Source organism: Lonchura striata, chromosome 7, assembly GCF_050655825.1.
Source record: "Lonchura striata isolate lonStrDom1 chromosome 7, ASM5065582v1, whole genome shotgun sequence".
Taxonomy (NCBI): Eukaryota; Metazoa; Chordata; class Aves; order Passeriformes; family Estrildidae; genus Lonchura; species Lonchura striata.
Window position 1 is genome coordinate 11,701,541 of NC_140709.1, and position 24,865 is coordinate 11,726,405.

The 24,865-nt window shown below is 43.4% G+C and overlaps 1 protein-coding gene and 1 non-coding gene across 24 annotated transcripts in view; one reads left to right on the forward strand and one right to left on the reverse strand.

The window, feature by feature from the left end:
• CLASP1 (cytoplasmic linker associated protein 1) overlaps nt 1-24,865 on the forward strand; it is a 167,001-nt gene that overhangs the window by 38,692 nt on the left and 103,444 nt on the right. For all 23 annotated transcript variants that reach the window (XM_085584914.1, XM_085584915.1, XM_085584918.1 and 20 more), the window contains exons 3-8: nt 6,061-6,139; nt 6,379-6,482; nt 7,052-7,143; nt 7,228-7,303; nt 9,942-10,039; nt 11,366-11,433. In XM_085584914.1, coding sequence (XP_085441040.1) covers nt 6,061-6,139; nt 6,379-6,482; nt 7,052-7,143; nt 7,228-7,303; nt 9,942-10,039; nt 11,366-11,433 — 517 coding nt within the window. The remainder of the gene's footprint in view (nt 1-6,060; nt 6,140-6,378; nt 6,483-7,051; nt 7,144-7,227; nt 7,304-9,941; nt 10,040-11,365; nt 11,434-24,865) is intronic.
• LOC116183871 (U4atac minor spliceosomal RNA) lies at nt 4,741-4,857 on the reverse strand. The gene has a single exon (XR_004148569.3). It is a non-coding gene; the product is annotated as a U4atac minor spliceosomal RNA (small nuclear RNA).

Sequence of the window (24,865 nt, forward strand, 5' to 3'; positions counted from 1 at the left end):
GCTGGCAATTGATTAGTTGCCATAATAAAGGCTTTCCATTTTCCTACAAAGAACTAAACAGGGCAATGCAATGGCCTTTTTATTTTCCTTGCCATATTCTTTTTGCTTTTCTGTAGCAAAAGGAATGCTTCATATAATGAAGCCTTTTTTTTTTTTTTTTTTTTTTTTTGTATGAGGCTTCATTATGCCTTGAGCTCTGGGATGCAACTAGTTACCAAAGCTACAGGGAAGTAGTGGTCCTAATCCCAAGCTGATCCCTGGGCAAGATCTCCTCAATGCTCACAGAGTAATATTCATTTTTCCTTCCTGGCTGAGGACCTGACTGTAAGTGTAACTGCTTAGCTGGGGACAATAAAGATGTATGGAATAGTGGCAGTGTCTATGACCAAGATATTTAACTGTTGTGTGGTGAGGAACCGAAGGCAATAGCAGTTGGTAGTGCAGGTGTTTTGTTTTGATGTCATTTCATGTGAAGACACTAAGCATTGAGTATCCATAGCTGTAAGGTGCTGCATAAGCAGGACCACCTTTCTGAAACAATGGTGCTGCTGCTGTTTTTCCAGCAGTGTTTGGGGTAATTGAGATGTGAAAGTGTGAAGTAAGTTGTAACTGTGCTTTCAACTGCAATGTCTCTTGTTGTACTACCATGAGTGCTGCTTCCCTGGAGACTTAGCAGACTGTATTTTGTGTCAGTGGTGGTTTACCTGCTGTGCTGTCTGGAGCTTTGACCTTGCTCAGGGTAGAAAAGCCTCCTGTACTCCACAGCAGTGACTCTGCAGCTTGTGCTTCCCTCCATGTCCTTTGGAGAAAGCCCAGTGGCTGCTCCTCTTCTCATCATACACAACCACTCAAGGATCAGTTGAGAATCTTTGCAAAATAGGGTGAACTTATTATTTGGAACTCCTCCCTTCAGTTTCCCTGAGCAGAGGCAGGGTAGGGAGCACTGTGACTGAGGGCTGACTTGGTCCAGCTCTTTCACCTGGGACATACTTGTCAGCTCTTCTGGAATTTTTATAATGATAACTTTTTTCCTCTGTGGTGCATTTTCTTTAAATTGCATTGAATTTCTCATGTGTTCTACCAAATCTCTAGCTTTTAGATCAAGAGACAGCAACTGAGGGGCTTTTGTTGGCTTTTTTTACTGGATCCAGGAGATAGTCACTGGAATTTTTTGTTTTTGCACAGGAAAGGTGCCCTTGTGTCCTGACAGTAGTGGTAAAAATACATCTCTGTAGTGATAATTTCTGACAATCTTTTCTTAATGTCCCCAACATTTAAATGACCTTAGTTCTCCTGGAATTTCTTTCACTGTAGAACTATGCATTTTTTACTGAGCTGCTCATCTGTTACCAGGCTTGTAAATTAAGAGCTTTTAATAACCAGGTTTTTCTTTATTTTGCAAGTGCTGGTGGTTTCATTGGGTGTTTTGGTTCACCTAATTCCATCAGGGAATTTGAGGATTTTAAAGGTGAGGTCTGCAACAGAATGGATTGTATCTCATCAATCTAGGGAAAGAGCCCAGGAATATAGATTTAATGTTTTCTTTCATTCAGCTCTTTGACCATAGCTTGTAGTCATGCTGGTAAAACCAGTTGTGCTACTGTTGCTGCCTTTTTGTTTGCTGGTGTTGGTTTTGCAAATTGTGTTGTACAAAAAAAACGTAGCAACTGTGTCTGTGTGAGGATTTTTGGGCTGGGGAGATGGACTCATGCTTCCAGTGCAGATGTGGTACTGCCTTGGAAAATGGAATGTTAACTCTTGGAATGGCAGAAGGAGATGGGCTGTTCCAGGGTAGATGTGATTATAGTTGTGTGCAGGTGGGATACAGCAGTCAGCATTTCAGAAGCTGATTCCAGGTTCTGACAAGACTTTGGTTACTGCTCTGCTGACCTAAAATACCTGACTTCAGAACTAAATTTGCCAATATCATCTAACTTCAGCTTGGTCTTGAGTGCCCAGTTCAGTTGTGGTGGATGTTTCATGTCACAAGGAATTAGAACTGCTGCCTCTCTGACTGATCAGCGCTGATCAGACCAGCAGTGATGTAAGCTATTAATGCTTGTGCCTTGGACTTCTCAGTGTGTAATGTGACATGTTACACCTTTTTCAAAATCATATTAAATATGCAATCACTTCTTAATGTTTTTGCTTATGAATCCAAAAGACTATCTAAGCAACTGTTCAAAAAAACCCTGGTTGAATACTCTTACATTTTTTTTTTCATATTGAGATTTAGTAGTCTTGTCTTCCATTTCCCATCCCTTCTCCAAAAAAAAACCTCTCAGACAGACTTCAAAGTGAAATAGCTAAGCTGTGTCACCAGTGTGGCAATCAGCATGTTGAAGCAGCATGAAGCAAGCTGGTGTCACAGCTGCTGTAGAAGCTCTCTCCAGCATTCCCATTTAGGTCCCAAGCTGCCAGCGTGGAAGGTTCAGCAGGAGGCCGGCGGAGTGCAGTGACTTTGTGGGGATGTAGTGCTCAGCCCACTGCTGCTTCCCTGCAAAGAGGGGGATGAATGTTCCAGCAGGCAGCACCACATCCCTGCTGTGGCATGGTGTGCTGAGTGGAGGAAAGGGCTTTTCTCTCCCCCCGCAGTTTGTCCAGGCCATCAGGCTAGCCTGGAGCTGATTCACTCTGGTTTCTTTGTGCTCAATCAGATGTTGCTGGATTGTGCAGCTTCTTTACCCTTTTATGGGAGTGTGTTTAGGTGTGTCTTGTTTTAAACTGTCTGCCATGATTGGTGACCGTGTACTGCTGGAACAGATGATGGTGGGCTGTCTGCTCTCTGATATGGTGAGCTGTCTGCAAGTCTTTCAACAACACCGAGATATTAAAGGACAAATGCTTTGAGTTGTTTTTGTTGACCTCTGAAAAAAAGTACTGTCTGTATTGGGAAAGGCTGTGTTGCATCCTGGGAACTAACAAGAGACTTCTTTACTGGGAGAGATGACCTGGCAGTTGGAGAGAGGCAGAGAAGGGTTTGCTGACAGCCCTGGCGCCTACAGAAGGTACTTTGAGACAAGACAAAGCAGCAGCAGATGCCAAATGAGCTGAATACTGGGTGGCACAACTTGTTTTATTGACTGTCTTGGAGAACTTCAGGAGTCAAATGAGCAGAAGCAGACCCTCAGGCTGAGGACTGTCACTGTCTTTGATTCTGAGATCACTCTTTTGGGGGCCCGTGTAAATAAGAAGCTAAAGGATCTGTGTTGATGTAAAGGCCTGGAATAGCTCTGTAGCTATCAGCATTGCAGCATTATCTGGAATTTCGGATGGAGAGCTGCCTTCCTGTGCCTTGGTGTGGAGCTGTGCCCACCAGCTGGCTTCCCTGGGGAGAGGCCTGCATCGGGATCATGGCAGTGGGATGGCTGCTGACAGGGCCCATCGCTGCTCCCGGTGTTCCTCCTGGACCTTGGTGTGTGTTAATTCATGCAGAGCTTGTGTGGGCTCTTCAGTGCAGTCAGGCCAATGCAGCCAGGGCTGGAATTCAATTAATTCTTTGTTCGTTTGCCAGCCATGCCCTCGGTTGTCTGTTATCTGTCTGTAGCGGATCTGTTGACTCTGTCAATCCAAACATGATTTCTACTTTCTGCCTCTGACCTTCTGAGGCAGGTGTCACATTGGGGTTGATAAATGAATGCAGCATAGTCTGGAGTAACATTTGCTTACCCCAATTGCTGTTTCCTCAAAAGCTGTCCAAGCACCATTGTAATAATTGTGTTAATTTATAAGTACAACAACAAAAAGTCATGCAAGGCTTAGCTCATTCTCCTGGCCTTATCCTGGGGGTGAACTGCAGGGTATGTTTGCACTGTGCATGTGTTTGCTTTCATGTTTGAGTGATGAGTTCCCCTCACTCTTCCCGGCTTTTGGGCGGTTTGAAGAAGAGATAATTCCTTTCTCTCCCGGGATCGAATTTATCCCTGGGGCACATCTCTGTAATTGCAGGCAGCACCCTTATCTCTCTGCAGGATGCTGCCGTGATGGGACTCTGATCAGACAGCTGTGAATGGTGACTGGCACTCAGAGTCCCACTGCCTCTCCCTAAAAGCATGTCTCCACTGATGAGGAGCTGGAGGCCACGCTCTTGCTGGGGCTCTGCTGCCGGAGCCCGGGCGGGAGGGAGGCTCCCGGCGAGCTGGCAGGCGCAGGCAGCGATAGGCTTAGGGCAGCTGGCTGAGCTTTTGTCGATGGTACAGTAAATCCAGTGTGCGAGGTGAATGTGGAAACGAAACACAGCTTAGTAAAAACACGAGGAAACGTCTCCTTTGGTGTATGAATAAATGATGTTGAATTAAAAATTGACAGTGTTGACAGTCTGTTACTGTGAGGGGAGAAGACTGCAGGAGCTCTTCAGAGAAGGTGGTGAAGTTAGGATCCAGGGGCTTGTATTTAGGAAGGTTTGTTTCACGGAGTACTCGGCATGGAGTAGTAGGCTGTTTCCCCTGCCACACCACGCATAGTTCCCTGGGTGTTCCGGAGCCCAGTTTGCAGTGGATCCGTGTGACAAGCTGCGGGCTGTGGAGCGGCGGAGTAACGGAGGGGTTGGGTCAGAGCAGCACCGCGGGTGCCCCGCACGGGCTCTGCGGGGAGGGAGGAAGGGGGACGGGGCGGTGCCGGGGGACGGGAGCGGTGCCAAGAGCCCTCAGCACCACGCGGGTCCCGCACGGCGCCGTGGTGCGCTCGACGGAGCTCAGTGTGAGGTTATTCAGAACGCGCCGCGCACACGCCGCGGGGCGAGGTTCCAAAAATTGCGCCGCGCACGGAGCGGGCGCCGCTGTGTTGTTTAAGGCGTTAGCAGGGCTGCTCTCGCCATGCGCTCATCGAGCAGCCGCGCAACCCCCAGATAAGGACGGTTGGCGGCGGCCGGGGCGCGCCGCCCGTCGGGGCGCGCGAACCGCCCCCAGGTCCCGGCGAGGGGCCGCGCGCCCCCGGCCCGCCCGCGGCCCCACGCCCGACTCGGGGGCGCGCACGGCGCGGGGCCCGGCGCGCCCGGGCGGCTCCGACCCGGGTTCGAGCCCGGCGGCGGCGGCGCTACCCAGCGTGCTCCGCGCCAGCCGGGCGCTGATTTGCATAGGGGGCGTCTGATTTGCATAGAGGGCGGGGCCACCGTGCGGCGGCAGCGGCGACGGAGCGCGCCCTCTGCCGAGCGGCCGCGGCACTGCAGGGCACGGCTCCGGTGAGCGCTCCGGAACCGCGCGGCTGCGGGGATAAGCGAGCTCCCCGCCCTGCAAGGGGGGACAGCGGGCACGGATGGCCTCTGTACAGACACCGTGTGTGCGCAGCGAGTACAGCTGTACACGCGTGCGGCGTGAGTACGGGAGTGTAAGTATATGTACGTATGACAGTATCATAGAACGTCCTGGGCTGGAAGTGACTCGCCAGGATCATCAGCTGCAGTTCCTGCCTCCAGCAATCCCATCTGTGCCTGAGAGCCTTGTCCAAACACTCCTTGAGCCAGGGCTGGGGGCCACGACCACTGTCCTGTTGTTTGTGTATATATGTACACTTGTGTGTATGTACAGGGGGTTGGGCTGTGTTGGAGCAGTCCCGGTGGCGCCGCCTCAGAAGCCTGGCTGTCTCTAACACTTCCAGGTGTGATTAACCTTGGTGCTTAGCCAAAAACTTAGGGAGCAGTATCTCGTACCAGCACAATTATGATCTACAGAATTTGCGAAGTGTTTTCACATACAGGCTAGACAGTATGTTCCGTACGTGATGCACTTTTTTTAGTAAGTAAGCCTAGTTAATCAGAGCAGGTTTTCTGATCTGCAGCCTGTCATGAAGCTTCTCTCAAACTAGGTGTCTTTCTCTGAATTCCAGTTATATCATAAAAGTGTTTGGTTTAACGTCTGCCAGTAAATAGTTAAGCAACTCTTAGTGCATACCATTTACTAATTGTAATAATTTGAGTTAATTAGAAATACTAGTTACAGCAAATACCAAAATAGTTTATACGCATGGTTTGTGTACCTTGCACATCTTACACATGAATTTAGCACTGAGCAGCAATCACAGTTGCAGTGCACTCTTAATTCACTGCCTGTTCTGTGCTTGCAGGTGGTTCTCCTGGGGATTGACATCATCTCTGCATTGGTGTCCCGCTTGCAAGATCGCTTCAAGGCCCAGATTGGCACAGGTGAGGGGGGTCTCTGTGCGAGTATCACCATCACTCTGCCAGCACCTGCACTAGCTGACAACTCAGAGTTGTCTTGCTTCCCAGGAGAGCACTTGGGAGGCTCTTGGGTGGTTTTCATTCTCTGCTGAAGGGCAGCAAGGCCAGTGCCTCCATTGGGCTTTGGGGGGAGACCAGAGGGACTCTGCCGCTGTTACAGCTTTTTCCTGAGCAATTTAAATGTTCCTGTTTTCTTTCCTTAGTGCTGCCAAGTTTACTTGATAGGCTGGGAGATTCTAAGGACTCGGTGAGGGAGCAGGATCAGACCTTGCTGCTGAAAATCATGGAACAAGCTGCTAACCCTCAGGTATGTGCAACAGTCCACAGCATGAATGACTGGCGGTGTGAAAAAAGGAAACCTTTTTTTCTTTCAGAAGGTTTTCTCTGCCATTTTTCTGTCTGAAATGGTCCACAGCATGAATGACTGGCGGTGTGAAAAAAGGAAACCTTTTTTCCGTCAGAAGGTTTTCTCTGCCATTTTTCTGTCTGAAATGGCTTTATTTCCCTAAACCTTGTTATAAGATGTTTACTTCACTTGGGAAGGCTATTGCCTGATAGGATCCACATGGGAGTGTGTCAGTGGATTTCCCAAGGATGTGATGGGTATATGTCAAGAGTTATTGTTCCAGGTTTTTGGAAGGTATTTGCTTTCTGTAAGTATGAGTATTGTTTTTGGTAGTGGGGAGTTACTGTGAAGTCAGCACAAAACAAAGAATTAGTCAGATCTAAAAGTATCTTGCTCCTTTTTGTCCTGTTCTGCTTGGATGGGTGTAGTGCTTATATTTGAGCTTCAGAGGTGGTGTGGTGTGTTTCTACTGGAAGACAGAATCTGTATCTTATCCCATCTCATTTTTTTCTCTTTCCTGTCTTCCACAGTACGTGTGGGACAGGATGCTAGGAGGATTCAAACACAAGAATTTTCGGACAAGAGAAGGGATTTGCCTCTGCCTTATTGCAACACTCAATGCGTAAGTCAGAACCTTCTGCAAACCTATGTTGTGTACATGAGCCTGCTCTGATTCATAATGGTGCTTTTTGTTCTTTATTCCCAGATCTGGAGCTCAGAGTTTAACACTGAGTAAGATAGTGCCACATATATGTAACTTACTTGGAGATCCAAACAGCCAGGTGAGCTTTTGCTGTGAGTCACATCTAAAGGTTGTGCTGGTTGCCTTGTTGGTAAATGAGCTAATTGTGCTGCTGGTGGTGAGCTCTGAACAATGCTGTGCACACAGAACCCTTGGCTGGTTTTGGAGAGGCATAATTTGAAGTGTGCCCAAACCAACATATCAGTTACTCCAAGGGTTCAGCAGAGCAACATGAATCTGCAGGTGAGATGAACAGAAGAGGAAACCTTTGTGGGAAGGGAACTCCTGTGCCTTGGAGCCTGAATACAGGGGAGGCTGCAGGGATCCCTCTGGGCTCAGTGCAGCACCCCTCACCTTCAGAGAGAAACCAGTCTGGGCAGGGAGGGCAAATGGGGCCAGTCAGGCAGCCTGGCCATGTGCACTGCCAGAAGTTGTACAGGCAGTTTCTGAATAGGGGGTGAAGACAATCTGTACCAGGACCTTTAATCAGCAATGCAACCCAAGTGAAAATACACGTGGAATAAAATCTGTTGCTCCTAAGTGCTTTTTGTCTTGTTTGGGATTAGATGCAAGTTTGTGGGGTTAGTGAGAAGAGGAGGTGGAGAAGTAGTGTTCAAGGTCGTTGTGTAATGTGTTCTAGTAGTTTTTGAGTTTTTGAATGATGCTGTTGATTGTTCTGCCAGCATGGGTGAACATCTGTGATCCAGGTCTGGAGAGGGTGTTTGGCTGGAAGGAGGTGTAGGGTGTCCAGCTGGAGAATGGTTTTATGTTTGCTCTGGGAACTTGGCCATATTTCTGTGGCCGTCAGGGTCTCCCCTGCTAAGAGGAGGACTGAGAGTGAAGCAGCCTTCTCTTGCTGCTTGTGCCAGTGCAGGATGGTAAAACCATTACTCCAAGAAATTTAATGTTTAGGATCCTCTGTAGTTCTGAGCTGGAACTAAGCAAGCTGTTACCCTCTGAGGAAATCCTGGGTTTAGGGCTGGGACTTTTTAAACACACAGGTGCCTTGGTCCTGCTGAGCAAGTGTGAGGTCCAGTTCAGGTGAGCTGAATTGGAAAGTTGGTGAGGGCAATGAGACATTTTTCCTCTGTGCTGCCTCTTCCTTGTGCCAGGCACAGCTCCTTGTCCTGTATCCAACTGCAGGGAGAAACAAGGCTGATCTCTTTCCTTTTCTCCTGGGTCTGGTTCCTCATTCCCAGCAAGCCTGAATTGGTCAGACAGAAATCGCTGTGACAGTGGCTCTGGGTGAAGCAGTGCCTGCCCTGGGGCCGGGGCTGGTCCTGGCTCCCCTGGAGCAGCTGCTGTGCTGCTGCTGCCTCCTGAGCGCTGGGAGACTGCTGGGCTCGGTCACTGCTGCCCTCTCTTGGAGAGAGGATCGAGAAACAACTCCAGGTCAAGTCCAGTTTTTTCTTTTGTTGTGGATGTGGAAGCTGTTCCATCAGAGCCCTTTTCAAAAATAGTGCTTTCGTTGTGCATCTGGTGTAACAACAGTTCTTAAACTCTGATAATTTTATCAAAAATAAAATTACTAAAGCTTTATTTTTGCTGTGGTAGATTAAACCAAGTATGATGGTGGGGGCTCCTTGCCTTGCTCCTTGGGATTTACAGAGTCCTGCAGCTGTGCCTTTGCTTAAGTGTACATGCAGAGGCAATTCCTGCTTGCTGGGTCTGTGTACAGGAACGGGGGCCACCAAAAAGTCCCCACAGACGGCTGTGCCCAGTGAGGTTGGTAGCAAATGGGGCTGACGGGCAGGAGATGAGAGGCAAGAGTGCTGGTAAAGGCTGGCATGAGTGGAGGAGGGGTTTGGAGGCTGGCAGTGACCTGCTGAGTGGGAAGGCCGTGCAGCAGGAGAATGGGCTGAGGTGGATGTGAGTCAAGTGTTAGGGTTTTCTTTGGCTGGGGGACAGGGTATGTGTGTCTGCCCTTGGACTCACACCTATAGGCAATTCTAGCTTGTGTCTCAGGATATTCCTTGTCTAGTCCTGGGGAGTGTGGGGGCTAGCTGCTGAGCTATCTTCTGAGAAGCAGAAGTGCACAGCTCTGTCAGTGTTTCTGTAGGCAGAGCAGATTGTTTGTTTACCTTCTCTGCCTGCTGTGTCTAGTGGAGCAAGGGTTTAAATACAGAAAGGTGACACTTTAATCAGATTTATGTCCCTTCTGTTGGCTGGAAGGAAGGATGTGCTCAGCAATTTCTTGCAAATCAGTTTGGAAAATATGCAAAATTCATGGTGACTCAGGTGACTGATTACTCCTCCCTTCCGCCCTGTTTTGCTATCCACATAGAAATGTAAGTTGTTAAAACAGCATTACAAATCAGTTTATTTTATAATATCCCAGTAAAAGAAGGTCTGTTTGTGTCTCTATCCTTTTTTCATCCAGTAAATGTACCTGTTACATACAATGAGAGGAGTTTGGCAAAGGCAGCCAAGCAGCTCCTTTTGAATCTTACACCCTTCATGTTAGACCTTCACTGCCTTTTCAATTCAATTACCTGCTGATACTGTTAACATGTGAAAGGCAGGGTTGGAAGCTCCTTCATGAACTGTGTGGTAATGTGTATAGTAGCAGCTGTTGTTGCTGAGAAATAGACAAATTTAGTTCTCTAATGTAGGATTTACTGGAGATTTATTAATTTAAATTGTAAAGATGATTGATTTCTCTCATGTCTCATGTCCAGGTTCGAGATGCAGCAATAAACAGCCTTGTGGAAATTTACAGACATGTTGGTGAACGTGTAAGGGCTGATCTCAGTAAAAAAGGATTACCCCAATCTCGGTAAGTTGAGAATGTCCTTAGGTCTTCACTGTTTTTGGGCTGCTTTTTATTTCCTTCCTTCCTTCAGAAGACTTTAGGAACATCATAATTGAACCTTTTCCAGGGATAACTTCATTTTTTATTTTTATTTCTTAATTTGAGAAACACTCAGATTTATTTAATGCAGATCCTGTACATTTGCCCAAGTGTACCACATCATCTTTGGAAAACCACAAAAATTTTTACAGGTGTTTAGTTAACTGATTTAAGATTAGGGAATTAATATTTTTCCTGTATGTTCTGCATATGTAGAGAGGAGACATATCAGAGTAGCTTGTGTTTATGCTACTTAGGCTGTAATAAACAAAAAAACTCACAAACAAAATAATCAGCTTTAAAATGTTATTCAAGAAAAAAATCAGCTTCCCTCCCCCTGCACCCTTCTCCCTAAAAAAACCCCACCCAAACCTTAAATAAAAAGCAACCAAACTTAGGTTAAAACCAAAGCCATGTCCCTCTGCTTCTGCCCTTTCAGGTGTATTAGAAAGCTGCTCTGCATCTTGCCTCCAGTGCTCAGGGCAGAGCATGGTTAGCCCTGAGGATGGAGTAGCTGGCAGCTTGTCAGTGCTCAGAGGGAGGAGGTGGCTTTAGAGTTGGGCTACATGCAGGTGGAAGCAGCACTGTTGCCTCTTCTTCTCCAGTGGAAATATCTGCTCCCACAATGTGCCTTAAAGTAATAAACTCACTGGGAAGGAATGATGAGATGTGATAAGAGTCTTCTGCTCTGCTAGACCTGTGACATAAATGGGAAGGTGTCAGGGCCAAAGACAAACGTTGTGTCAAGTTGGTTTTTAGGGGTATGTTTTGTGGTATTTCTGCAAATAGTTAAGATAGAAAAAGTGATGATGAACTGGAAGTGCATCTACAATTAGCTATATCACATCTTCACTAATGTAAGATTATCAATTATATCTCAGGTTTTCCTTTCAACTTGTGTTGATGTTGGGTTTTTTTAAATTTTAAAATAACTTTCTTGCACTGACATTTTCTGCTGACATTTTTGACAGTGCTCCTAAGGACCTGAGTGAAGCCAAATCTCTTCTATAAGATCATAAGATGTTAGAATTTGGCTGGGAGGTGGTGAAATCACCATCCCTGGAAGTGTTCAGAAGCCATGTGGGTATGGCATTGGAGGACATGGTTTAGTAGTGAACATGGTGGTGCTGGGTTAAAGGTTGAACTTGATGATCTTAGAGGTCTTTTACAACGATAGTGATTTTATTGTTCTGCTAGTCCTAAAATTTAAATTCAGTTGTTAATTGTGTATTTTTTTTAACTTTCAAACAGGTTGAATGTAATTTTTACAAAATTCGATGAGGTCCAAAAATCTGGAAACATGGTCCAGACTTCAGTTGGTGAGTAGAAGTACTTGTACTCTCTGTTTGGTGCTTTTGGCAATTTTCAATTGGTGAGGCATTCAAATAGATATACAGCAAGCATCTGTTAGGGGAAGCAAGTATGGTGATTGTTCAGAAATTTACACAGTGTTTTAGCAACAAATAAAATGGACATTTAGTTTGTTTGCTGTCTTTTTGTAGTATCAGAAGGAAGCCTGAGTTTCAAGAAGAGAAGGTGGTGCTGTAACTGTCTTGTTTTCCTCTTGAGTTACATTAGGGAAATATATCTCCTGTTCTCAAGTCCATGTGCATGTAAATTGTTCATAAGGTAAATTAGATAGTAATTTCAGAGAAGAATTGCCTTTTCAGTTTAAAGCCCTAAAAGGCACAGAGCATGTACACAATAATGCATTGGTGTGTATCAGATCTCCTACTTTTAGGCTTCCTTGAAAATAATTTTTTCTTTTATACCCGTTTGTCACTGTTCCAGTGAAAGATTTACCCTTTTTGTGCTTCGAGGTCCTGAGACGTTATGATCCCCATCTTCTGACTCCATGGGTACACTTTCAGTATTCCCAACACAAGTACTCCTGTATTCTGCACTCTGTTTAACCTGATCTTCTGATGTCTCCCTGCTCTTGCTTGTGCTGTGGCAGGATGCAGTCTCTGGAGTCTGTGTGTGGTAGGATTTCTCCTCTGTAGAATCTCCTGTATGAGCACTGAGACAAAAAAGTAGCCTGGGGGAAAGGGAGGGTGGATGAGAGTGTTAAGGGTCAAAGAGAGCAAAGTTAGGATCTCCTATTGTTCTGCCAGAACCTTTTCATCTTCCCTGGAAATGAAAAAGTCTATAGCTGCAGAATCAAAATATTTCTCACTTGTGAAGTTAGTAATGATAACATTAATTATTAATATTTTGTGTGTGTGTTTGAAGGGAGGGTTCAGTTTCCCTTAGTGCCATAGGCTTGTTTGTTGCTTCTCCTTGCCCTCCAAGCACAGCACAAATACAGCATTACATGCTTGTCCTATCTTGTGTGTCAACAGCTCTGTGCAACTTTTAGTTTATCTTTTTGAGATTGCCTAAGCCAGCAAAAGGAGGCTTATCTTCACCCACAGTCACAAGTTTATTGTGGCCTGTGAGAGAAAGACAAGCTAAATTTGTCAGGTTTCTTGTGCCCTGACACTTTCTGAACAAAGGTGACACTTTCAGCAGTTGTCAGACTCACCAGGGAGAATGGTGATAGATACTGCACATGCAAAAGATTTGCCTTTCTCCGGAAATAGTGGAAATAGCCCAGTCTTGTTAACTCTTTGAATCTGGCAGAGTGGTTGGATGGGTGACTATGTGAATGTGCTTCTCTTGTGGATAACCAAGAGCAGGCTGTTGGCAGAAAAGTTACTCATAACTGAGCACCAGAGTTGTGCTAATCACAGTGGTTGTCAAGCCTCTGTTAGTACAGAACACAGTGGTGCTGGGGATTTAGGACAGCAGCTGTGGCTTCTAGAATGGTGGAACACAGTAAAAACTGGTCTCTAGGCTCTGAGACTGCTGTTTGGGATAACAGTTTCTTCCACCAGTTCACTGAGGATTCAAGTAAAAGGAAGGAATTGCAGCAGTGGTCTGTGTATATCCAGGAGTACTTTGGAGATCAGGGGGTTGCTCTGACTTGTTAAAGGTTTCATATCTAGTGGTTCCCAAGACACAAACAAACAGAAATCTTAGACAGACCTACTAGAAAAGTTGTTTAAAATAATAGAACATTTTCTTACCCAAAGAAGAAATCTAATGAATCAACTCTAATCAGACTGTGACTTTCAAGTCTCTGAAAATAATTCATGTTTTGTTTTGGCTTATCTTTCTATACTGTAGTCCATTAGTGCTTGTTTGAGTTTATCTTGAATTGTTTGATTGTTTTTTGGCTAGGCTTTGTTTTTATCATTTAGATACACAAGAACCAAATGCATAGTGGGGTGGGGGAGGTTGGCATAGTAATCTGAGGTGTTTCATTAAGTCGGAGGAGGTTTTGGCATGCCCAAGTATGCTGCTTGTTGCTAAGCTACCAGCAGCCCTTATAGCTAGAATATGAAGCTAAAATCCATGCTGGATTTCTTGATGATTCTCAGTGCAGATCTGTTTTGTTATTTGGTATATAATTAGTCAGCCTCTTGAAGCAAAAATTATAGTTTTTCCCCTTTTGGGCTTTCAGCAAGCTAATTATTTTCTGTGTAACTGCTTTTGCTAATTATGCAGATGCCTTATTCCCCTGGGACAAATACATTTTCAGCATGAAAGAGCCAGTAATTGCCAGCTAGTCAGCTGCTGTCTTTGAGTGGCATTGTGTGATGATCTTTAGTTGGATGTGATACAGAGAGAGGCTATTGGACAGAGGCTTCAAGAAATTCATGCTGTATGGGTTTCCTTGGTATTATCTGTAAGGATCTTCACATAAACTGCACAGATTTTCCATGGATTTGAGTTGACTTTGAATCAGACTTAAACTCCAGAAGACTCTATAATCAAGTTTTAGTAAAGATTAAGAATAAAATAAATGATGTACTGAAAAATAGTCTGATAGGAATCAATGATCCAAACCAAAGTTATTAGCAACCAAATTGTTTTGGTGTGTTTTTTATGCTGTTCATCATTGTGATGTTCTAATATGATGCAAACCTTCAATTTTTTAATATAAGTCACACAATTCTTGTGAGATGCATTTATATTTGTGTATGAAGGGATATCATGGTGGTTTTCCTGTGGCAAAGGAGGGCATTGTACTTTTTTGTTGATGTTGAACTTTGACTCAGAAGAGCAAGATTTAGGGACAGTGGAGATGGTAGTGGTGGTGCTGGGCTGGAAGGAAATCAAAGCAGGATCTTTAAGCCAGCATTCTGGAGCTGAAGTCTCTCCCCCGCGGATACTCATGGAGTAAGGTGAGGGGAGGATGCAATTTTGGTAGCTGACTACATGAGTATGTGCTCTGAGAGTAAGCAAGTTAATTAAAACAGCGCTGAAATAAAAGACTTGATAATTTCAGTTACTGAAACCTATGAAGAGGGAGCAATGCTACTTTTCAGTAGGACTACTTGTATATTTGGGACGGTGTATAAAAATATGCTATTTACTAAATTAATTCTGTTTGTGAACTTGAGAACTTGGAGTTAAATATATGAAAACTGGAACTATTTTAGATTCTTGTGTTTTGCTGGTAATAAAGCTGAGTTATTGGAAGGTATTTTGATATTTATTATATGAAGGAAAATCACCCACATTTTTCAAGTGAGGCCGTGCATCTGAGGGTGGAATATTGTTTGTTTGTCAACACACATCCAAGCAGCCGAATTGCAGACAGGAAGGAGCAACAATTTTCCTGGATAAAAGATATTTTGAAGCAGTGAATGCTGCACTGTGCTTTTTTGTGTTCATACCTCCTTGTGCAGTTAAATTTCCATTATGGCTTGCTCTCTATTAATACAGTTCCCAAGTTGAAATACAAAATGAAAGAGAAGATTGGTTTCATTGACTCAGCATTTTTAGGGCATGAAAAGAGCAAATACATGCCTCTTCACCTGTGTGGGCCAAGAGAAAGCAGTAATGTTCGAGTCATATTTGAATGAACACTATTAATTAATAGTACATCCTTGTGGAAGGTATAAATGGACAAGAGGAGCTCTGCTCCCTCTCCAACAGCTTTGTAAATAAGCATATTGCTGAAATTCTCAGATGCAGAAGGGGAGGGGTGTGAGCAAGCAGGCACAGGGGGGCACATGGAGCTCAGCTGCATGCTGAACAGGCTTTTATTTTGGAGGAGAGGTGGCAATCGCCTGCTAGGTCACACAGCAAAGTGGTGTAGGAGGGTGGCTGGTTTGCTGCTGATTAAGTTGCTGAGAAACATGTATTGAGAGACTGTGGGGCTGCTCTTGAGCACAGTGCCCTTCCCCAGCAGCTCCCCAGCCCTGCAGAGAATAATGACTACAGGGAAAGGTAGGTGCTGATGAATGTGCCCCACGGATGGATTGTGTTTATTTGTAAATGTTTGAGTATTCGATTGCTCTGTTTCTTTTTAACGGTGTGTAGGGACAGAAGCCATCTTGCAGTAAAAGTGGAACTTAAAAAGATAGTCTGCAAGCATCTGTAGCCTGGTGTCATCAAGCCCAGTTTAGGATTCTATAAAATATGATAAATAATCTATGTCATGGGGTGATGAAAGAGAATATGTGCATATGTAAGGGACCAGAACAGGTTGAGATAGATGAAGAACATGAATTTTCAAAAACCCTGCTGATCTATGTTGTTTTTGAGTGGTCATTAAGACTTCTATTTCCTAACAATTTCCTTCTGCAGTATCAGTTGGGAAGATTATTTAATTTGGTTATGAGTACTTCTGAATTAGCATTGAATCACAGTTCCAAGAATGCGCCAAATCACTCTTTTTTTTAACCTGTATTTTTGTGTTTTAACTGCGTTTCTGTAAGAGGATGTCTGTGGTAATCGGTGAGGCTGGATTGGGGCTTGGTGAAATGGAAAGGCAGAGGAGCCTTGTATCTTTGCACCCATGAAGCATTAATTTACAGGAGGGAAGCATATATTGTGTATATTTTTGATATGTAAGAAGCCTGTGCTTTTCATTTGAGCTTTCAGAGGAGATGATTTCTGTTAGCCATCTTTGTAAAACTGCATTTTCTTTTTTTCCCCTTTTCATTCAGTGTACCTGTTGTCTTTTTGAAATTCTTACTATATTGTGGATATAGTATAATTTTAGGAAGTCTGAGTCAGTTGGTATCTAAATTCTGTGAACCTTGGGTTTGTATTGATATTTACTGTCTCAAGGTGTGAGTTAATTGGCAGCTTTTTTGTACCAGAAAGTGGAAATCTCCTGGGCAAACTGAATGCTGTGGAATGAATACTGCATGCTGCAATATGTGCCATTTCTATGGACAGATCTTTATTTTATCCTCCTGGGACATTGTTTTCCAAGACAATTACTGCATGTATTTTCAGAGGAAGCAGTAGATTCATGTATGTGGTGTTCCTTCTTCACCATCAGTAAATGCCTCCCAATGCCAGGAAATTAATACAGAAGCCTGTCTGGGCTGGTTGTTCTTCTTGTGAACTGCATCACCTGTCAGTGGATAGTGTCACCATCTACAGCTGAGAGACCTTTGCACTCTGACTCCTCCTGTCTCTCAAAAGAGGAGTTGAGAATAATCCATGATTTTTCCAAAGTCAGAATTATGTTGAATAATTAATGTACTTCATTGCTTATTGCAGAAAACAAGCATGTATTTGTTGTTGTCAATGAAGTGTGATGATTTCATCATTCTAGGAACTTATCAGCTTTAAAAGATCAGCTGGTGAAATGAAGAGCCTGGGGCAATGGTCTAGCTGATCTTAATCAGCTGGGAAATGTCTGACCTCCAGGTCACTGTTGGTTGTCTGAACTGTGGTAGTAGCAAATGTCAGAAGAAAAGTACGTGTGTATGTTGTTAGGGTATTGCTAATTCTGGATTGAATCCAGAGTGCCTTGATCTGTGATTTCCTTGCAAAGAAGGCCAGAGTTACTCTGGTTGTTTCATCACTTCCCTTAAGCCAAATGGTTTTATATGAACACACAAATGCTGTTTTGGCAAAGCTTTGGTGTAATTAAGCAGAATCACTTTACTACCAACATCACTAACAGACATGCATAAAATATAGGCTGAAGGAGTGGGCAGTTAAAGGATGAGATGCTGCTGTTTAGTGTGGGCTTCATGACTAAAAGATTATTGTGCACCATTCCATTATTACTGATGAAAGTTAAATACATGAATGTCCTGCACGTCTGGAGATTAATTTCTTCATGCAGGGCCTGTTCTCCCCCATTGGTAAAGTACCATGTGTATCTGAGCAAGCTCAGTGGTTGTCTCAGGGAGCACATGCAACTTAGAACACATGGCAAGGATAAATTTATAGTCCAGTGTTCATAAAGAATTAGACTGAAGAAATCCTACACCCTTCCCTCCCATGGAAACACAGTAACATCTGGTACAGCTGCAGAGGTGATCACAGTTCAGGAATGCTTAGCAGTTTGCTGATTGCTCTGCTATGATCTTTTCTTCCAAATTCTTTCACATATTTTGGTGTCAGGTTGGTTTCACCTCTAAAACAAAGCCTTAAATTTGCAGTGGTCATTTAAAAAAAAAAAAAACAACTCTGCACCAAACTGTGCTGTTTTTCCCAGCTGGCTCTCCTTTGTAGTTGTTCTGTCAGAAAGAGCTTGCGGTCAAAGCTGGAGTAATATTAACTTCAGTGACATTTTTACATGAAAAGACAAAATCTTATGGATTTGGTTGCTTAGCTTTGTTTATTGTACACAGAATCTTCCAGGGGCAAGTTCATCAGTAGGATGGTTCATACATATGCCTGTGCACACATGTATTGATCACTGTGAACATAGCAATGATTTTAAGTCAGCCTTTTAATTCTCAGCAATTCTCTGAGAGATGGGAGTATTCAAATATTGTAGAGGAAAACTGGCACACTAAAGGGCAATATGGTGGGAGTAAAAAGTATCCCATAGTTTTACACTGTGCAGATTTGTAAAGTTCATTTGGGTTGTGTTTGTGTTTCACACACACTGACTTCAACACTTGTTGGGGGTACACAGTAGAGTATTTCAGTGAGCACAAGTGAAGGTATCACAAACTTTCTGCTCCTATGAGAACAATTAAAAAATTGTTCTTGGCATAGAAGTCCTTGCCTGAGGTTCACAAACAGTTGAGTTTCCAAGAAAGTAGTGGAGGAGTAGGTGTCTTTTCTTTCCCTTTCTGTAGCCTGGCTGGGTGCTGGAGAGTAGTCTCCTAATAACTACTTTTAAATTAATGCTCTGGGCTGTTTTTATATAGTATCACTGTCCCAGTTAGAATTCAGTTGCTGTCCTTAATGAGCTGCCTCAGTGGTGGCCAAAGACTGCTTGGGGAAGAGATGAAATTTCTTGCACCTCTTGTGGAGCAGTTTGATAAATTCTGTGCTGCTGCTCTCATTTATTTGATGAGATGTATTTTCAGGTTGAGCATGTAACAAGTGGACTCAGTTTAGCTGCTGTAATTAGCAGCCTCTGAGGACAACAGTCACTGTGGTAATTGTGAAATACAGGATAGGCTTTTATGGGCAACAGAAGTACACGAAACATGTGTTTCTCCTACCAGCAACAAATAACATCCCTGTCCTTGTATGTTGTAACCACAGTAGCTGCAGCTTCCATAACTGTGAGGTTTTATGAAAGTGTCTAGACTGAAGTGCACCTGGTTGATTTCTAAAAATCTGAGACCAAATGCTTGGAAGCTTGAAGGTCTTCTACCTAGTTACTTTTCATTTTCAGATCATTGACCTTAGGCTGGATGAGATTAGACTGCTGAGCCCATTTCTGAGGAAGACTTAGTAATACAGATGGTATATCCAGTTTTAACATGCAGTGGTAGAACAAAACCTGCTGTTACAGCCACATATTAGTGGGGGGCATGAAGAGGAGCTTTTTTTTGAAAATGCAGGAGTGGACAAGTGCTGTTTTGTTACTTCAGAGGGAAGTACAGGGAAGGCATTGTCTATACTTGGCCCTGGTCAGGCATTACTCTGCCTTCCTCCTCTGTTATGTTTGGCTGAAGTATTTTGTTTGTAGCTGAGATATAGTGATGTGAAATAGAACAAAACTGAGCTGAAATAAGTAAATGCATCCTATTTTTGTAGTATTAAGACAGCAAATACTGCATAATGACTGGGTTTCTTCTGCCTGCTGAAGGAAGTAATTCTGCCCTGCTGCTCTGTCAAAAGAATCCTTTTGTTGCATTGTGCTAAGCAGTTTGAGTCTCTTTTTTTGTTTATTCCCCTGAAGCCCCAAAGCTGCAGACATCCCTGAATAGTCCTGGCTAGGTTTACACCCCACGTGTAGCCTGCAGGGATCTCACTGCAGACAAATCTTCATGAGGAAAGCTGCTAATGGCTGCTGCTTTGCAGGTGGTATTCAGAATCGAGCCAGGTGAATTTTATCACAAGCAATGCCTTACAGAGGAAGAGAAATACCTTTGCTCACTGTGAAGTGTCACCTGAACTGCTTTTTTTCGAGAATGGCAAAACCTGTAGCAACCACATTTCCTGAGCTGTTCCCTTTCCTGTGATACACCTAACCTGCCTTCCCTCAGAACTTGTCAGTGTACAACAAAATCCTTTAGATGTTTGACATGGATGTTTCTGGTATGAAGTGCAGATGCTGATGTCTAAGGAATATGAGACATATCTGGGCTTCTTTGGAGATGAATGCTTGAATGCAGAGGTAGAAGAGAGAAATTTATACTATTTTTTTACTCCAGATCTTCTCCCTTTGATACTCTTGGACTATTTCTAATGATTTCCATGGGAAATGAACAGGCCCCTATGTAAATTTCTGGTAGACTGTGTTGTAAAAAGCCTTGTTATGAATATTCTAAGCATGACTGCTCTTAGCCTTCCAGAGGGAAGGGGGAGATAGGGGTTTTAGGATGAAACCGTGTTGGCACTGCTTCAGCTAGTGTTTATGCAGTTGGCAGCACTGGTGCTGCCTTCACTCCCAGGTAGTGAGGCTTTTCCCTTTGGCTGTGGTGTGGGTAGAGGAAAGATGTGTACAAGATGTTTCATCTTTAAGAAATGCATGTCTCCCACATACATCTCTGCCAAGTAATGGGACTCCTGTCTAGTGGAGCGCTGGCTCATAATGAGGCCTGACATTTCTAATTAGGGCTGCTTTATGAAGAATGGGTCGAACTCTGTTCTTCATCATTTATGTTTCCTCCCCTGAATTCCCCCAGCTCCTGCTGGGATCAGCGGCAATCCTGGAGGCAGCTGTGGAGAGGCAGAGGTGGGCACACTTCTTCCTGCTGCAGCTCTGCCAGTGCACTTCAGCTTCGATTTATGCTCCTGCTGTTTGAGCTCTGTGCTGAGCAGGAGCTGAATCTGCAGAGGGTTCTAATCACATGGAGCTTCTGTGATGTGGAGGGACAGTCACGCTCCTTTTCACTGGAGACTTAAATAAGATCTGATCCCAAGCTTCCATAGGCAAAATATTTATGCACCAGCACACTGAAACTTATTCTCTGCTCCCTCCCCCTTAAGAAGCTCCATACTTGTCTCTAGTGCTTTCCTTAAATGTCTTTTTTTTTTTTTTTAAATCCCTTTCTTTTTGATGTGTGTGCTGGATTTTGTCTCACTGCAGTGGGATTTCTCTGAAGACTCTGTATTGGGTCTTTGTATGCATGTTGTGCTCTGTGCTTGCTGCTTCCCTTCATTGCACTCCCTGAAGCCTATTTATTATCATGGGCTCTAAAGCAGTCTTGTCCCTATTTTTGTCCTAGCTATTTCTTGTTTGTAGCAGCACATTATAAGGAGCTCTGTTCACTCTGCCTGAAAGTGTGGGAGATGTGGCAGAATACTGGGGCCCTGGGAGCTTTGTGACGGAGTTGGACTGTGCCACGTCCTGTCTTTTTTGTATAAACTGGGCCAGGCACTCCATCAGCTGCAGCAGAATGTTCCCTCCAGGGCGTCCAGTCTGAGCATGTTACATTTGATCCTTTCCACAGCTTCTTCCCAGGAAAGCTGGATCACAGAGCCATCTGAAACACCATGTTTACCATGCCCTAGAAATGTAAATAGCTCCAGTTAGAGGTGAAAATGAACTATATTTGATGGTGCTCTGCACCCTTGGCCAGTGATGGTCTGACCAGTATTTGGAAGCAGGTGATCTTTGCTCCCTCTTGGTGTGCAAGGGGTTTTTGTGAAACTACACACAGGACAAACGCCAGTAAAAACCTGTACTAGATTCTAGCTCCTCTTGTAAATTTTGGGCTAGAATCTTAACTTTCCTGTACCTATAATGCATAGACAACTAATTCCAGAAAATCTCTGAATTAGAAGTAAGGTTTTTTTCATCAAGAGGTTTTAATTTGGTTTTATGCAAGTTCCAGTAGTCCACAGTATTGAGGGACTGAGAGGACAGCCTTATGCTTGGGTTTTTTCCCATGAGTTGATATTTTTCTTCACTTTGAAGATAGTGAGTGAAGCACTGGAAGAGGTTGTCCAGAGGATTTTCATCTGTGGAGGTTTTTAAATTGAGTCTGGATGTGGCCTTGAGCAATACAACTTTGTCAGCCCTGCTTTCAAAAGGAGGTTGAATTACTTGACCTTCAGAGGTCCCCTTTAACCTAAATTATGCCATTATTTCATTATTTCCTTCTGTAGGATGCAGTAGTTATGGAAGATCTTCAAATTGATTCAGTGGTTTTTTTTGCTCAGTACTTTTTAGCTGTGTGTGTCAGTAAACTGAAGGCAAGGTTTGCCAGTGTCATTTGAAACTGTCTGATATTCAGCTCCTCAGTTTATCACGAGTGGTAACAGGGCTAAAGGCAAAAGAGAATGTGACCTCAGCTAACAACACTACCTGATGTCAGCATGAAAAGGCTGCAAGCCACAACAGAGGCACCTCTATAAATGGCAGCATGTATCATTTAATGCACATCCTCTGCTGATTTGGTGTTATGCTAGAATAGGTGATAATGCTTCACTTTAGTTTAATTGGTCTGTCATCAGTGTGACTGTCAAGTTGCACATGGGCACTTTCAGTGAAGCATTAAGATGCAGATTGCTCTTTGATTTTAATATTAAGAATTTAAAGCTTGATATTTAAATGTGGATGTATTCTAATTGTTTATGTGAAGAGCAGTTTACTACAAGTTAGTAGGTGATCCATTTAATCTTCATGTCATTCTTCAAAATACTATTATTAAGAGTCTTCTTAAACTTGTAATTGTAAGCTTTATTTTGCAGACAGAGCTTTGTATTTCTCTTCCCTATGTAGACAACCTAAATATTTCTTATAACTCAGGATGTTTGAATTCTTTTTCTTCATCTCAGTAAGGTATTTTTACCTTATTTCCTTGTAATATTTGGAAAAGGAAGCTAAGTAAACCTGGTTTAAATGTAATCTAAATGACTAACCTAGATCACCTCAACAAATCCACCCCTATTCCAAGGAGGAATTATCAGTGGTTCTCTGTGTCAGTGGGAAAGGCTTTCCAGATGAATCAGAAGGATCTTACTTCAAATATTTAAAAACTAAACACAAAATTGCTATTAAAAAAGAGGGTCTGGAAGTTCTCCAGCCCATTTTCTTGGTTCTGTTTTTCAGTGAAGACTTCATCAATTCAGTCTCCAGGTTGTAAAGAGGAGGGAGTGTATAGTGGGGACCCTTGAAGCTTTGCATGGGTAAAGAGGCAAGGCAGTTTGAGTTTATGCTAATTGAAGCATTGACTTCTTATGAACATTCTTATGTAAAGGTTTTATTGAAATGCCTGCCTCCCAGTTAAAAAACCCCTGATCTTACATGCTTTCAATCTCTGAGTAAAACTAAAAGTGAACCTGTAGTTGTCTGGTACGTGCTGTACTTCACATGTGCCAGTCCCTCTGTTTGCTAATTCTTCTTTAAGTGAAGGCAAGCACAGATGGTTGCTAAAGAGAACCAGATGATTTGCCAGCATGGTGGTGTGGTTGCAGGAGTGGGACTTGGACAGGCCTAAGGCTGATTTGTTGTCATTGCTTTGAGTTTGAAATTTTCATTTAGAAAGCTAAAATGGCCAAATTTTGCCAGAATCTTTAGTTTGTGGTGTGATTAATTTATGGGTTTTTTAATTCTAGCAAGATGCTTGCTGACCTTTCAGTCATTTGTTGTTACCTGTTGAGCCTAAACAAGACATGAACAGAGAAGTTAATGTAGGACATGCATTAATTCTGTAAGAGATGTAGGGGTTCTTCTCTCCATTGTGCCAGGAGGCAAAGTTGTTCTCATCCCTTCACAGTCTCTTCAGACTAAATGATGCCAAGAGACTCTCACCAGTGGTGCAGTGTGAGTGTAATTTCATCTTTTTAGTTCAGCTGACATGGTTTAGCTGGCCTGAAAGGCCCCTGGGTGCTGGTTAATATGCAGCCTAATGGTTCAAAGCTTGCTTCTCTGGCTGGCTTGTGGCTTCTAAGCATGGATTCAGTGTTTGACAACATCCAGGGAGCTGATGGGCTGTGCACTATATCCAATGAACCAGGATGCTGCTGGTCACAGCTGCAGGCTGCCACAACAGTACAAATAGTAAAGAGCTGTTGTGTAACTGAGCCATTCAGTTCCAGTCTGGACAAAATAATAATTCTTGCTACTTGAAATTAAGGTAAGTGATCTGTAATGGAGATGAGCAATTCAGATGGCTCAAGATGGTTAGTGGTGGAAGCTTCAGATGAACCAGGCTGATGCTGCTCTCATGTTTTGGGAGGCCTCAGATATTTTTTCTATCTGAATAAACTGGTACTTGGTAAAGCAGTTGGCCACATATGAAGAATAATCATGCCTAGATAGAAATCTCCTGCTTCTATAGTATCTGCAAGTGTACAGGACCTTCAGCACTCCTGCTTGTGAGAGGAATGAAGTGGTCAAGCTGTGACTGGTACTTGTCTTCTCCAGAAATGCTGAAGGTTTGTGTACATTTGAGCATAGAATTTGGGTTTAGGGATTTGATAAAACATTATTTTCCCCTATACTTTATTTCTATTTCTTGTGAATTTTGTTTGCATCTGGAGGCAGAGTGCTGTGAACTGCTCACTTGCCCCGTATTTGGTTTTCAGTAACAGCTGCTGACAGATGGCAGTGCCCTATGAGCATTCCCTGTTATTTGTGTTAAACAAGGCAGCAGCAACCTATATTGTCTGCTAAAAATTACTGAATTGGGTGGAGAAAGATTTATATGGCTTTTTCTTCTGCAACTTTGTCTGCTTGACATTTTCTGATGTGCAACTACTGATACACTTTGTTTCCTTTATGTTATAGTCAGCTGTTTGTGCATATTTTTTAATGTTCATACTGGTTCTTCAGATAGTCTAAGCAATGCCTGGAAACACCTGCTAATAATGAAAACTTGCTAATTTGGTGCTCATATCTGCCTCTGCCTCACACCTCCTCTGTGCTATTACCACTTCCATACCTGATAGGGTTTCAGTCATGGAGTTTGTGAATGTTTTTCAGTGTGTCAACAGATAGTAATCCTGCCTGCCAAAGTGAGTATCAACACTTGGTTACATGGAGCATAACACATGGTCACTCCTGCTTCTGATTTGTGAAAAAGTAAAGCAGATGCATAAGAATCTGGAATGTGAGTGTTGATCTCAAGCAGTATTTTAATTTCAAAATAATTTACTTGCATGTCAAGATCCTTTTACTTGGTGAATGAATAAATAGAAATAGTGAGTTGTAGCTCTCAGTTTTTACAGCTGGTTCAAGTGTACTCTTGGACAAATGTATTTGCACGTTTGTGAGTCACTGTGAAAGCCCCAAAGTTGAAGGTTCAGAAAGGAAACTCTCAGATAAAGTCTATGATTAGTTGTTATCATTTGTAGATTGGTTTCAGTGTCACT